This window comes from Rana temporaria, chromosome 11 (assembly GCF_905171775.1).
Source record: "Rana temporaria chromosome 11, aRanTem1.1, whole genome shotgun sequence".
NCBI lineage: Eukaryota > Metazoa > Chordata > Amphibia > Anura > Ranidae > Rana > Rana temporaria.
In genome coordinates, this window is record NC_053499.1 from 112,426,592 (window position 1) to 112,442,814 (window position 16,223).

At 43.7% G+C, this 16,223-nt stretch overlaps 1 protein-coding gene across 1 annotated transcript in view; it reads right to left on the bottom strand.

The window, feature by feature from the left end:
- EDC4 (enhancer of mRNA decapping 4) overlaps positions 1–16,223 on the bottom strand; it is a 223,359-nt gene that overhangs the window by 141,017 nt on the left and 66,119 nt on the right. Inside the window, exons 13-14 of the mRNA XM_040328833.1 lie at positions 4,749–4,821; positions 4,583–4,662 (exon numbers count right to left, since the gene is read on the bottom strand). Of these exons, the coding sequence (XP_040184767.1) occupies positions 4,583–4,662; positions 4,749–4,821 (153 nt within the window). The remainder of the gene's footprint in view (positions 1–4,582; positions 4,663–4,748; positions 4,822–16,223) is intronic.

A 16,223-nucleotide genomic window follows, 5' to 3' on the forward strand; every position in this document is an offset into this window, starting at 1 on the left:
GCTGCAGGGTGAGGGGTTATGACCGGCGGAGCTGTTTAACGCTGTTAAAGTTACATGTATTTAAATATCCAACATGTCTGCCTAGTCCTCTCCTAATAGACTGAATATAACCCACTCTGTCAAGATTTAAGGAAGCTGTGTCCATCCATGGACAAAGAAAATAAAATGCGTTTTTCTTTTTGTTTGTTATAAAATTTTGTAAGCAAGTTTTCTCCTTCACGGATGGGCACTGATAGGCGGGACTGATATCCAGCACTGATGGCACTGGCACGCATTGGGGATGGGCACTATTTGGCAGCTGCCTGGGCACTGATTGGCATTTCCCTGGTGGTCTAGGGTGGCATACCTGGTGGTCCATTGTGGCATCCTGGTGGTCCTGGAGAGGCATGCGAGGGGGGTCTGCGCTGATAAACAATCGGCACAGACCCCATCAGAAGAGCAGCCGATCGGCTCTTCTCTACTCGCGTCTGTTAGACGTGTTTACATCGAGATTCACCATGATTGGACATGGCTGATCAAGTGGTAAAGAGCCAGTCAGAGGCTATTTACCAAGATTGGTGTAGCGGTGTGTTAGACTGACGCTACGCACCACCGATCGCCGATGTGCACCCCCACGGGCGTGCAGCGGCTGTGATCCTGCTGGACGTCATATGCCGCCCAGTCAGGATAATTGAACCACTGTCCGGCCGTCATTCTGCTATAGACCGGGCGGGAAGTGGTTAATATGTTTAGCAAAAAATAAAAAACCCAGTGGTGATTAAATACTACCAAAAGAAGGCTTTGTGTGAAACAAATGATAAAAATGTCATATGGGTACACTGTAGCATCACCATGCTAATTGACATTCAAACTGCCACAGTGCTGAAAGCTGAAAATTAGCCTGGGCAGGAAGAGGGTAAAAGTGCCCAGTAGGCAAGTGGTTAAAAAGAGGTTTGGGGAACATGTGAAACTATGGGCTTGGTATATTAATGATGTGATGGTGGTGCGGAATGGATCATGTGATCAACTGAATGAGTTTAATGTCGATATTAAAACAGGGATGATAGCATTATCCACCTAACACAGACCAATTACATGCTTGGATTTTTAAGTCAACACCCAGGAAGGACAGATAAAGAAATACTTTTTGTGAACCTACAGCATGTAACCCATTCCTCCAAGCTGCCAGTCACTACCCAACAGCAACCACCAAATCTAATTCCCAAGTTCAGTTCCTCCAGATAGAGAGGAACTGTTGAGAATTTAAGGAATTTAATGAGGAAGCAAGAGAGTCAACATGGCACTTCTGTGAATGAGGTTACCCACATCAGTGGTTGACTACAATCAAAAATAAAGCAACTTGTGAATAAAGGATCGATGTTGTGCACCTATGGGGAGTCCCTGAAGGGTATTCGCAATGAGAACAAGAAGGCATTAGGATATGTCTGGGAGAAAAGCTGCAATGACCCAGGCACTAACCACTGTACCGTGGCTGTGTTTCTGGAACAGAAGGAAGCTGGGAGACCAACAGATATGCTTCATGCAGTCTCTTGGCAGAAATGTTGGGCAAATTGCTCATAAGCCAGAAGACACAGTGAAACTACGTCACCACACAAGCAGCAACACTGCATGGGAAAACCCTGCGAGATGGTGGGGAAGGGAGGACCCGGTTAGAAATACAGAAAACCCCTGCCTTACTTTATCCACCCTTCAGGTTCCTGAAAAGGACCAAACATGACTTGTCGCAGTGAGCAAACCCCCCAAAGGGGTCTTTAGGGTCTGGGTGCCAAAGGAATGGACCACTGCCCTGGAACTGTATAGCGCATTGTGGCCAACTACTGGGAATGTCACAGTATGTGACAAAATATCTCTTTTGTCACTCTAAAGTAATACATAAAAATGTCTATTCAGACCCATACAAAAGGAAACATTATAAGAAATCAAAATAAACCAATTCCCTTAATGACAGATTGTAAAACTTTTGAACACTTTTAATAGTTTTATATGAGGGCCACTTAAAATTAACAAACAAAAAGGAAAACAGCCATTTTTTTTTCCTTTCTCTTTTGTATGTAATTAGGCAACAATGTTTTAACCACTTAAGCCCCGGACCAAAATGCTGCCTAAAGACCCAAGGGGTTTTTACAGTTCGGGACTGCGTCGCTTTAACAGACAATTGCGCGGTCGTGCGACGTGGCTCCCAAACAAAATTGGCATCTTTTTTTCCCCCCACAAATAGAGCTTTCTTTTGGTGGTATTTGATCACCTCTGCGGTTTTTATTTTTTGCGCTATAAACAAAAATAGAGCGACAATTTTGAAAAAAATTCTATATTTTTTACTTTTTGCTATAATAAATATCCCCCAAAAACATATATAACATTTTTTTTTTCCTCAGTTTAGGCCGATACGTATTCTTCTACCTATTTTTGGTAAAAAAAAAAATCGCAATAATCGTTTATCGGTTGATTTGCGCAAAATTTATAGTGTTTACAAAATAGGGGATAGTTTTTTTTGCATTTGTATTTATTTTATTTTTTTACTACTAATGGCGGCGATCAGCGATTTTTTTCGTGACTGCGACATTATGGCGGACACTTCGGACAATTTTGACACATTTTTGGGACAATTGTCATTTTCACAGCAAAAAATGCATTTAAATTGCATTCTTTATTGTGAAAATGACAGTTGCAGTTTGGGAGTTAACCACAGGGGGCGCTGTAGGAGTTAGGGTTTACTTTGTGTGTGTTTACTAGTGTAGGGGGGTGTGGCTGTAGGAATGACGTCATCGATCGTGTCTTCCCTATAAAGGGAATGACGCGATCGATGCGCCGCCACAGTGAAGCACGGGGAAGCCGTGTTTACACACGCTCTCCCCATTCTTCAGCTCCGGGGAGCGATCGCGACGGAGCGGCTATAAACGAATAGCTGCGCCGTCGTCCCGGATCGCTCCTGAAGCCACGGGGACCGCCGCATGTACGGGGGGGTCCCGATCGGACCCCCGACCCACGTCAAGCAGGGCACGTATATATACGTACATGTGCCTGCCTGTGCCATTCTGCTGACGTATAAGTACATGAGGCGGTCCTTAAGTGGTTAAAATATACTTTACTTGTCCTAAACATTGGAGTTAGAGGATTTTTTTTCGCTTGATGGGAACATAGTAGAGCCCAGAATGAAAAGGAGCAATCAATCAATGGCTGTGCTTATCTGCCTGTTCAGGATATGCAACATAAATTCTCTAGTGTGGTGGATCTGGACACGTTACACAGAATAATATGCAGACAAGTTTGACTTTTGAAGTTTCTAATTTGGTTTCCTTTAACATCTGGCAAAGGTGAAGACATCTTTTCCCTTTACATTTATAGTGAGTAACCCCCCCTCATACACACAGCTAATTTCTAGTTTTAAACTTTTTAATTACTTGTCTGCAGCACTTAGCAGTACTTGAACCAGTGGCGAAGCTAGACATTCGGTCAGCCGGGGCAAAGACTCAGTCCGCCCCCCGAAAGAGGACAGTGTTGGTAGTTTTTATTATTTAATTTCAATCTTTTTATAATTTTTACCATTACATCAATGCCTCCCTTACATCAGTGTCCCCTTTAATTCAGTGTCCCCTCTTACTTCAGAACCCCACCTCCTCATCAATTTTCCCCTTTATATCAATGTTGCATCTTATTTCAATTCCCTTTTACATCAGTGCTTCCTCCTACCTTCCTTGCACCAGAGTCCCCCATTTACATCAGAGCACCCATCCTCCTTACATCAGTGTCCCCTCTTACTTCAGATACCCCCCTTACGATCACAGCCTTTACATCAGTGTCCCCACTTACAATAGTGCCTTTCTTCTTGCATTAGAGCGTCCCCCCTACATCGGTGCACCCCTCACATCAGCATAGCCCCCCCCCCCCCAATTGTCCAGCTCCCATCCGTGTGCCCCCTCCCTCTTACATCAGTGTGCCCCTCTACCAGCATGACTTTAGCAGCACAGGGGGAGCCCTCTTAGGCAGTGCAGTTGTAGTAACAGAAGAGATCTTTCAGCTGCTCTGATCACTGTTGGCTGCTGCAGATCAAGATTGTGTGCGTGTGTGTTGTGTATGGACTTGCTCACAAAGCTCCCGTTCAGCCCAGGGGATCTGCTGTCTCCCAGCCATATTCCTTCACCAGGTCCTGCTCGCACAGGATCTTGCAATGCCAGCATGCAGAGCTGACACAGGTGGGGAGGGGGCACACATGCATCTTAGCTGTAGGCTCCCACACCCCTTTGCCTCTCCAGAGCTCCTCAAAACAAATCACTGGTGCTGTGTGTAGGCACCAGGAGATGAGAGGGAGAGCGCATATGTTCTCCTACATGCTTTATAATGGTCTCACTCTCCTACCGCTCCTCTCCCTCTCTGAACACCTGTTGACACACTGTCAGGTCAGCCATGCCGCCCCCCCCCCCATTCAGCCCTTACTACCATTCAAAAGCGATAGTCAGTACCCAAAAGGGAATAATAATCAGGACTAAGTCATTTTAAACATTACAGCCACAGTTCATGCTTACATATAAAATTACACATAATGCGCACATACAGGTTTACATAAGCACACATGGGTACATACCAAAATCCTCATTTGCGCCTTTTACAAGTAGAGCAGGGTTCTGCTGTGGTTTAAACCTGATCTGTACATCTTGCAAAGCCCTAAAAAAAAAAATAGTGATATGTTGGAGCTCAATACATCATACAACAAAATATATAAATTTGATTAACATGCCCTAGATACTTACTTTGTGTGGACACAAAATAGCTTTATAAGTACACCTGTGGCATCATCCCCTTCATCAGAATCCAGTGCCTCTTCTACAAATACAACAAAGTAACAAAATTGTTGTTAGGAAAAAAAGACGATACATTTTTAAACTTTAAAGGCCACCTAAAACAGCCAAATCAATAAACTGCAGGTACCTTGTGATACCAGGTAGTGTATGTGCATGTATTTTAATCAGTCATTCCTGGAAAGCACCGGGGATTCTAGGTGCAGGCTGTTTATAGTACCTCAGATTATATAGATGTTGGCTATAATCCTACTACCAACAATAAAATTATCAAACCCCAAAACTTGCACGTCACAGGCTTTGGCACTGGAAGGGATGGCAATTAAAGGGGAACTAAAACCCTCCTATCCTTTTCAGTCAATGGAAACTGCCATCTTGGCGTCTAATTGATTTGCAACTGACATGTGGTCAGTTATGACACCAGCCATTTGATAGTTTGACAATGTGGTTGAGTGCGGTTATATGAGACAGTTCGTATTCCCAGCATGCTGGGACAGAAAAAACATCTATTCACACTGAATGCGACTTTGAAATCATGCTACTAGACTTGAAGTAGCATGATTTCAAAGCAAGTCAGTGCGATTTCAGGTGCGACTTGCCTGACATCTGTGTGACAACATACACAGATATCTATGCAAGTCGCATCTGAAATCTCAAAAAGTGCAGGCACAAATTTGGACCCAAAACCAAATTCCATTGCCAAAAATAGGGTGCAACTTGCAGTGCACTTTGGAACTATCAAATCGCATGACAAGTCGCACCAGTGTGAATGGGGAATAACTTTTTTTTTAAACTTAAATCAACGTGTTTGACTGTTTTAAAGTGAGCATGTACGAAGTCAAGGGCTTGCCCATGCCTAGAACACACAATCCTGTACTGGGACAAACAAAAGACCCTGAAGACATTCACACATACAAATGCCAAAAGGTGCGTTTTCCTGGTAAAATTTGCTTTAATGTTAGCGTGTCATCCTGTCAGGTGGTAAAAAAGGTTATTAAATCTGAAAATGTTAACCATTAAAGCAGCAGACAAGGCATGTGTTAAATTTAGCTGCTGTATCCCCTTTAAAATCATGCATTTCTTTTTAACTGAGCAGGTCACCAGATCACAGACTACCCCTAACACAGCCTCAAAACATAAAAAGGCAGCAAGCCAAGCCTCCTCCCGTCTACAAGCTAAAAACCTTGCTCTCCCTTGTGACATAGTGCATGCTCTAGCAGAAAATTAGGAGAAGCCGTGCAAAAACAGAAAGACACAGGTGCTTGCATCCCTTTTCTCTCACAAAACACCAGAACTTTAGGGGTATCTAATTGAGCGGCATTAGACAAATAGGGAGTTCCTTACTCCTCAATTATGAATATACAACTGTGCTAGGGAGGGTTCCCTACAAATCTCTATGTGAGAAGCGCTTACAGTATAACAACCAGGCAAACATCTGGTTAGACTGAGAATCCTGTGAATCCCTAATAAATATGGACGTTAAAATATTGGTGAAGGTATTGGCCAAAAAGCTACAATCCATTATCAATGCATTTGTCCAGATCAAAAAGGCTTTACATCAGGCAGAGGCACTCAATTTAAAATTAGGTGGTTATTTGACCACCCGCTGTACAAATGCACCATGACCATCTTGGGACCAGAGTCGTGGTTTCCCTAGATATGGAAAAAGCATTTGATTGAACTGCCTTACCCTTTTCAAATAGTAACCAAAAATGATTTTGGACATGCATTTATATCAGGGCTCAAAATTTTAAGTCCTGAGCTACTAGCCAGGCCTCAAGGGTTACGCGCCACCAGCTGCCCCGCTCAACCCTTGCCCCCAATCACACCCTCAAATTATCTCATGAAATTACACTTAAATGATTTATGCAGAAGTTACAAAAATTAACAACTTTATCAGTTCCCCTTAGCACAGCGTCACCTGTGCCCATCGTTGCAGCCTCACCGTGCCCAACGTTGCAGCCTTGCCAGGGCGGAGGAAGAGAGAGGGTGGCTGGATCATGACTGGAGGAAAACGAGAGCCACAGGATCACAGAGGTATAGCAGCTTACATTGAAACTGCTTCCGCACTGCTCACCATCTTACACAGCGCCGTTTGCTCCTGACCCGGCACCTGTGATAGATCGAACACACCCCAGCATTGGACCCACGCTTTTTCTGTTTATCACAGGGGTTGGGGTTAGGAGGAGGCGGGGCTGCGTGTGAATGCGAGCACAGTGGAGACAATTTCAATGTTAGCTGTAACGGCGTGCTTTACCGCTCAGTCATCCAGTAGACCTCCTCTTCCTCAATGCTCTCTTCCACCGTGGCGATCGCTGTGAATACATCAACCCCGCGCCCCCCCCCCCCCCCAGGCGGTGCTCGCGTCCCCACTCTGACAGCCCAGCTCACAGCTCACAAGCCCTCATTTTCCACTCGCAAAATGCGAGCGGAAAATTGAGGGCTGATTAATATCATGTGTAAGATTATTATGAAAGGGAACCCACAGCTAGGAACAGGATTAATGGAACCAGTTCACAACATATTTCAAGGTGTACCAGACAGGGATATCCCTCGTTGCCCTCTCCTGTTCACAATGGCCCTTGAGCCCTATATAACTTTATGCCAGTTCAGGCATTTAAAACTGAAAAGATGAAATAGGAGATTTCCTTTACGGTGTTGAAAAAAAAATGCTTTAAAATCAACTTTTTTTTTACCAAAATTGCTATGCATCCTCTCCAATACCAAACATTTAGATCCATTGATACTTTAATCTTCTCTTGCTATCCTCACAGAGAGTAGAGGGAACAAATATAAATTGAACTAAAATGTTAAATATCTGTTCCAAACACCCGACTATCTCCCAATGCTATTTTAGGACGCATGCAACCCATATTTGGAGAAATTCATTAACCACTTCTAGACTTGGCCATTTCCCCTCCTTCCAGTCCAGGCCATTTTCAGTGCTGTCACACTTTGAATGAAAAATACTCATGCAGCACTGAACCCAAATTAATTTTAGATACATTTTTTGAGACGGATGAAGCTTTCTTTTGCTGGTATTTAACCACCACTTTTAATTGTTCATGGTTTTCTATATACTGTATAGGAAAAAAAAAAAAGAAGAGCAAGGGTTGTGTGTAAAGGGGACACTGCATTTAATTGATGCGGACTGTTACATCTTAGTACTGAAGGATCATCAACCCAATAAATTGATTTAGAAAAAAAAAAATGGGTGTTCAAGGATGGCCCTTCGGTGCATTCATATCCACAAACATATATAGTATAAAAATAACAAAGCTTTCTTATAAAACATCAAAAATAAAAAATTAGACAGATCGTATAAAATGGGTTTCCATTGAATAATAGCGCAATAGTAGCACGTATTACCCATGCCAGCCCGGCTTCTAGTGAGCACCGTTTCAGAGGGCGTGGTCATAGTGGGGATGTTTTGCATACTTGGTGGACCTACCCGCGACTATTGGTCTGCTATATTCCCGGTTTAATTTGAACATCTGAAAAGAGACTTAGGCTAAGTTCACACTGGAACGCTGTGCGTCCCTATTCCCTGGTTCAGGAACAAATCAGGGCCGATTCTTTGCCCAAATTCGTCCCTAAAACGGAGCCAAAGACACACCACATTTCTGTGCAGTGCATTCCACAGCCGCCCCGGAGATATGTGAACCGACCACATTCTCCTGCTATGCAAACCCAGCCTAAATTTGCTTTGCTACATTGCCCCATCTCGGTCTTATTCACTCGTCAGCAGAAACTGGCAACCTACTCTGTTCATAGCTGCAAGGACGATCGCCCAAGCATGGAAAAAAAACTATGGTCCCTTTCCAGGGAGTGAGAGACCACTTGATGGCCATGATGGTCAATGAACAGATGTCCAGTATTCTTAAACACACATATGCAAAGTTCCTTAAAGTCTGGGAACCATGGGTGACGTATGCCTTCCCTCATCTTTCTCCAGCAAGTGTGGGCCGGCTCTACCTGGTATATTGGTATATTGAGCGATCTCGGGTCTACTATTCTTTCACTCTCTCCTTATTGTTACCTTCTTCTTTCCTCGGTTCTCCTTTTTCTCGTCGGGTTTATAAGCCCTCCTTTCCTTGTCTAGTAATGCCCAGGACTATTTAACCACTAGCCCACCATCATAAGACACCAGGACGATGAGCCTCTTGTTCTGGGCGGAGGTCATATGACGTTGCGCCTTCCCGAGCCACTAGGGGGTGCTCGCCCACCGCGTCACTGGGAAACCGATGCGCGTACCCGGCGGCCACGATTGCCCAATAACTGAGCATGACCACGGATCTGTGTGTGTAAACACACAGATCCACGTCATGTCAGGAAGAGGAGACGGTGGTGTGTCCCTTGGACTTAGGGACACTGATCGGTCACCTCCCACAGTCAGTCCCCTCCCCCCACAATAGGAATCACATTATCCCCTTGATCGCCCCCTAGTGTTAACCCCTTCCCTGCCAGTCATATTTATACAGAAATCAATGCATTTTTATAGCACAGAACGCTGCGTACATGTGAATGGTCCCAAAAATGTGTCAAAGGTGTCCGCCGCAATATCGCAGTCATGATAACAATTGCAGATCGCCACTATTACTAGTAAAAAATAAATAATAAATAATAAAAATGCTATAAATCTATTTTGTAGCCGCTATAACTTTTGCGCAAACCAACCAATACCAATGCGATTTTTTTTTCCAAAAAATATGTAGAATAATACATATCAGCCTAACCTGAGGAAAAAAATTGTTTTAAAAGAAATGTGCATGTTTATTATAGCAAAAAGTAAAAAATAGTGTGTTTTTTTCAAACTTGTCCTTCTTTAGTTTATAGTGCAATAAAAAAAAAACTTAGATGTGATCAAATACCACCAAAAGAAAGCTCTATTTGTGGGGAAAAAAATAATAAACATTTCATTTGGGTACAGTGTTGCATGACAATGCAATTGTCAAAGTGTGACAGCGCTGAAAGCTGAAAAATGGCTTGGGCAGGAAGGGGGTGAAAGTGCCCTGTATTGAAGTGATTAAAAAAATTGTTATGATATGGATCCTGGCTAATTTTGCATTCTATGGGGTTAACCCTAAACTATATGCACGTTGTATTTAGAATTCCTGAGCTGGTTTAGACAGGAGGGCTTCCCTCCTTGCTTTATATTGTGTATTTTGTGTTCTTTATGCCGCCAGTCATAGCCCATGCGTGGGCAGACTAGGTGCTTTTGATATTACTGTATTTGTTAATGATATACCTGCAATAAAAAAATTATTGTAATGGAATAATAGCGCAATAGGAACAATCAGAATCATCATAGCCGCTTCTTCAGGGTTAGAAAATTCTTTGTCTGATATAATGCCTGATATCCCCAATTTAAATCTATAAATACAATGTACAGATACATATTAGACGCATATAAATTACACATAGTATTTACATCTCCTCTCCCACAGAGCATAGAGTAAGTCATGTGAGGGGGAAAAAAAAAAAACAGCCACCATAAATCTCCAATCCCATATACATACCGTCTCAATGCATCATGTCGGTCTGTGCTATGGGAAAGCGAAAAGGAGGAATGACATTTGGCAAAAATTTCAACCAGGGTATTGAAACCTCACATTGGGAAAAAGGATGGAGGAGACAAGGAACAAATCGGCCATTGTGCTAAAAAATATATGTATCTACAGGGTGATTGAAAAGTAACTCCTTATTTTAAAAATCGTATAATTTATTTTTTGATCATTTTTACAAAAAATGAATATGAGAGCTTTATTTAAAATTCGATATGAGCACCAGCATTCGCCTGCAGCTTCTGAAGCGCTCAGGAATCGCATCAACTGATCTACGCAGGACCTCTTGTGGGATGGCAGAACGTCTCGTAGTCGCCCTTCAAGTTCTTCTAAAGTCTTAGGTTTTGTAGAGTAAACTTGTTCCTTCAACCAATCCCAAAGAAAAAAGTCCCAAGGTGTTAAATCAGGGCATCTGGTCGTCCACTCATTCAGCCATTCACGAACAATAGCAAAATGTGGAGGAGCATCATCTTGCATAAAAATCATGTCTTCAATATACTCCCAGGTATTGACAACTGGCCAGATTTCATCTTGCAGCATAGTGGGAAACCTTTCGGCATTCATGGTATCGCAAAAGATAAAAGTACCCACAATCCTATCTGAAGTCACGTCATAGATTAAGAAACATACATTAAAGAGTTGAGAAAAAAGTAACTTCATATTAAAAATGTATAAATAGTTTAAAATAAGGAGTTACTTTTCAATCACCCTGTATATCCATCTACATCTATCTATATCTACACAAGATGACTGTAAAGAGTATATAACCAAATGCTTCTCATTGTGTCTTTGGGGGGACGTTTGTATTTGATGTGTGGTCCCCCCCAAGTGGAGCCATGCCGAATCTACCCTGGGCTGCGTTATTTCCGTTATGTGTAATTTATATGCATCCAATATGTATTTGTACATTGTACTTCTAGATTTAAATTGGTGATACCATGCATTATTTCAGACAACACATTTTCTAACCCTGAAGTGGCTGTGACCACGAAAACGTGTAGTAAAGACCCTATTGGTCTCTGATAATTGTCTGATAATTGTCGATTGTGCTATTATTCAATGGAAACCTATTTATACCATCGATCTTTTGTAATAAAGCTTTGATACTTTTATACTATATATTTGTTTGTGGATATGAATGCACTGAAAGGCTAGCCTTGAGCTCCCATTTTTTCTTAAAAACTAAGTTTCTGCAAAACAAAATTTGCAAATAAATAATCCTTCATAATTTTAGGCAAAAATGGATTCAGCTACAATTCTTGGTGAAAAACAAAAACAAATGTGTATATTTAGTATGTGCGATAGTTATAGGGGCTACAAACTACGGTATATAAATATTTCATACACAGGTTAGCCAGCATAAATGGGAGGAGGGGGAGGAAGCATATTTAAGACTTATTAGTTCTTAGTTCTAACTGGAAAGTCTACTTTAATCCTTGCGTTTTATTAGGTTAGCTAGGTATTCCTTAAAATATCCTATGATGAATTTACAAATTTAAAAAGACTCTGCTTCATACTAGTATATAGAAGGGCAATTTTAGTTCCTTTAACCACTTAAGGACCGCCTAACGACGATATACGTCGGCAGAATGGCACCGCTGGACACAATCACGTACCTGTACGTGGTTGTATAAAGCCCAGCGGTGGGTCGCGGGATTCGCGGACCCGATCGCCGCTAGAGTCCGGCGATCAGTCCCCGAAGCTGAAGAACGGGGAGAGCCGTATGTAAACACGGCTTCCCCGTTCTTCACTGTGGCGCTGTCATCGATTGTGTGTTCCATAATATAGGGACACACAATCAATGACGTCAGACCTACAGCCACACCCCCCTACAGTTGTAAACACACTTCAGGGAACACATAACCACAAGGGGGCGCTGAAGGGGTTAACTCCCAAACTGCAACTGCCATTTTCACAATAAACAATGCATTTTAAATGCATTTTTTGCTGTGAAAATGACAATGGTCCCAAAAATGTGTCAAAATTGTCCGAAGTGTCCGCCATTATGTCGCAGTCACGAAAAAAAATCGCTGATCACCGCCATTAGTAGTAAAAAAAATTCAAATAATAAAAATGCAATAAAACTATCCCCTATTTTGTAAACGCTATAAATTTTGCGCAAACCAACCGATAAGCGCTTATTGCGATTTTTTTTACCAAAAATAAGAAGAAGAATACGTATCGGCCTAAACTGAGGGAAAAAAAATGTTATATATGTTTTTGGGGGATATTTATTATAGCAAAAAGTAAAAAATATTGAATTTTTTTCAAAATTGTCACTATTTTTGTTTATAGCGCAAAAAATAAAAACTGCAGAGGTGATCAAATGCCACCAAAAGAAAGCTCAATTTGCAAATCGCAAAAAAAGGGATTTTTAATACAGCTTACCTGTAAAATCCTTTTCTTGGAGTACATCACGGGACACAGAGCGGCATATTCATTACTATGTGGGTTATATGGAGTACCTTCAGGTGATGGACACTGGCAATCTCAAACAGGAAGTGCCCTTCCCTATATAACCCCCTCCCATAGGAGGAGTACCTCAGTTTTGTAGCAAGCAGTATGCCTCCCAAAAATGGTCCCCAAAAGAGGGGTGGGAGCTCTGTGTCCCGTGATGTACTCCAAGAAAAGGATTTTACAGGTAAGCTGTATTAAAAATCCCTTTTTCTTTCTCGTACATCACGGGACACAGAGCGGCATATTCATTACTATGTGGGATGTCCCAAAGCAATGCTTACAATGAGGGGAGGGAGAACATCTTCCCAAGACAAAAGGATTTAATTTAGAGATATACTCAAATCATAATAAATCCAACTTAGTTGAGAAAAAATAAATTTTTAAATTTAACTCAAAAGGGAGCCCCCCGGATCCGAGGGTCTCAAACTGCAGCCTGCAGCACTGCCTGCCCAAAGGCTGTATCAGTATTCCTTCTTACGTCCAACTGGTAGAATTTTGTAAACGTGTGGACAGAAGACCAGGTTGCCGCCTTGCAAACTTGAGCCATAGAGATCTGGTGGTGTGCTGCCCAGGAGGCGCCCATGGCCCTAGTAGAATGAGCCTTTAATGATAACGGAGGAGGCAACCCTTTCAAGCCGTAGGCCTGAGTGATTAACTGTTTAATCCATCTCGAGATGGTGGATTTTGCAGCTGCCTGCCCCTTCTTGGGCCCATCCGGTAAAATGAACAACACATCTGTTTTCCGGATCTTCTCTGTAGCTTTAAGATAGGCCTTCATGGCCCTGACAATATCCAAGGTATGCAGCAACCCTTCCTTTCTGGAAGTAGGTTTAGGGAAGAAGGATGGTAATACCAAATCCTGGTTTAGATGAAAACTGGATATAACCTTTGGTAGGAAGGAAGGATGAGGGCGGAGAACGACCTTGTCCTTATGAAAAATAAGATATGGATCCTTACAGGATAAGGCCGCCAGTTCCGATACTCTTCTTGCGGAAACTATGGCGACCAAAAATACTAACTTCCTTGTCAGTAAAACCAAAGGAATTTCAGCCAACGGCTCAAACGGTTGTTTCTGTAAACTTGACAGAACAAGATTTAAATCCCACGGGCAAAGCGGGGATTTAACTGGAGGATTAATACGCAAGACCCCTTGAAGGAAGGTCTTAACTAGCGAGTGGGTGGCCAGCGGCCGCTGAAACCACACTGACAAAGCTGAAATCTGTCCTTTGATTGTGCTTAATGCCAGTCCTTTATCCACTCCTAGCTGGAGAAAACTTAATACTCTATCGATGGTAAACTTGCGAGAAAGCCATCGCTTGGACTCACACCAGCCTACATAGGCCTTCCAGACCCTGTAATAAATCACCCTAGAGACCGGTTTCCTGGCTCTGATTAGGGTAGAGATTACTTTCTGAGACAGACCTCTACCCCTGAGAATCAGGGATTCAGCCTCCAGGCCGTCAAATTTAGATGCCGTAAGGCAGGGTGGAGGATCGGACCTTGCGATAGCAGGTCTGGCCGTAGAGGAAGAGTCCAAGGGTCTCCCACTACCATCTTTAGGATTAGTGAGTACCATGCCCTTCTGGGCCATGCTGGAGCTACCAGGATGACTGGTATGTGCTCCACCCTGATCCTGCGCAGCAGGCAGGGTAGTAACTGGAGCGGGGGAAATGCATAAAGAAGTTTGAACTGATGCCAAGGGCAAACTAACGCATCGGTTCCGCAGGCCCTGGGATCCCTTGTGCGGGACATGAACCTGTCTAGCTTCTTGTTCAGTCTCGATGCCATGATATCCACGTCCGGCACTCCCCATTTCTGGCAGAGTGTCTGAAAGACTTGTGGATGCAGAGACCACTCCCCCGGCAACAGAGTCTGGCGACTTAAGAAGTCCGCCTGTAGGTTGTCCACTCCGGGAATGAATATAGCCGATATGCAGGGCACATGGGCTTCTGCCCACAAGATAAATCAAGCTCACTTCTCTCTGAGCGGCTTGACTCTTGGTTCCCCCTTGGTGATTTATGTATGCCACCGCCGTGGCATTGTCAGATTGTATTCTCACCGGGAACCCCTGCAATTTGGACGTCCAAGCCTTGAGGGCTAGTCGAGCAGCTCTGAGCTCCAAGATATTGATGGGCAACTGCTTCTCTGCTGCTGCCCAAGTGCCCTGGCGAGTGCACCCCTCCAACATTGCTCCCCAGCCAAACAGGCTGGCGTCTGTGGTTACTATTTTCCAGGTCTCAGGACTGAAAGTCTTTCCCTTCAGGAGATTCTGAGGGTTTAACCACCAAGATAGACTTTGCCGCACTCTTGGTGAGAGTGGCAAAGGAATTTCTAAGGCCTGAGGCCTCTTGCTCCATGCTGACAGGATGGCTGCCTGCAGGATGCGAGTGTGGCTCTGAGCGTACGGAACCGCCTCGAATGTGGCCACCATCTTGCCTAGTAGTCGCATACATAGGCGAACAGTTGGCCTTTTCTTTCTTAGAACTATTTGTATTAGCTCTTTGATGGCCTTGACCTTTAATAGGGGTAGGAACACCTTTTGTTGTTCTGTATCCAATCTCATGCCGAGATATTCCAGCTGCCTTGTGGGCAGGAATGCTGACTTGTCTCGATTTAGGACCCAGCCGAACCTTTCGAGGTACTGAACTGTGAGGGCCACCGCTCGTTCCAGGCCAGGAGACGAGTGGTCTACAACCAAGAGGTCGTCCAGATAAGCCAAGACCGTGACTCCTTGGGTCCTTAGATTGGCTAGGATTGGGGCTAGGACCTTCGTGAATACCCGGGGGGCCGTAGCCAACCCGAAAGGGAGCGCCATAAATTGGAAATGACGTTGAGCCACCGAGAAGCGTAGAAATACTTGATGTGGCTGAAAAATTGGCACATGAAGGTAAGCATCCTTTATGTCTATGGACGCCATAAAGTCGTCCTTCTGGAGCACGGCGACAGCTGACCGAATAGTTTCCATCCGGAATGAGCGGACCTTTAGGTACGCATTCACTCCCTTTAAGTCCAAAATTGGCCTGACATCGCCGTTGGGCTTTGGGATGATAAACAGGTTGGAGTAGAACCCCAATCCCTGTTCCCGGACTGGTACTTCTACTATCACCTTTTGGCATAGCAGATGATTCAATGCCGCTATCAATGCGGCTTTTTTCACAGGGTCGCCTGGTACTCTTGACTCCTGGTAATGAGGAGGAGGGATTTTTAGAAACTCTAGTCTGTAACCTGCGGCCACAGTAGACCGGACCCATTCGTCGGGGATGTTGGCTTCCCAAACCTCTGAAAAGAGGTGAAGCCTTCCCCCCACCCTCATGGGTGGGGGCGCCTCTTCATAAGGCAGACTTAGGGGCTGGCTTAGCTGGTTTGCGATACCAAGGTTTCTTGCCGCCAGAGGCCTGTCCCTGCG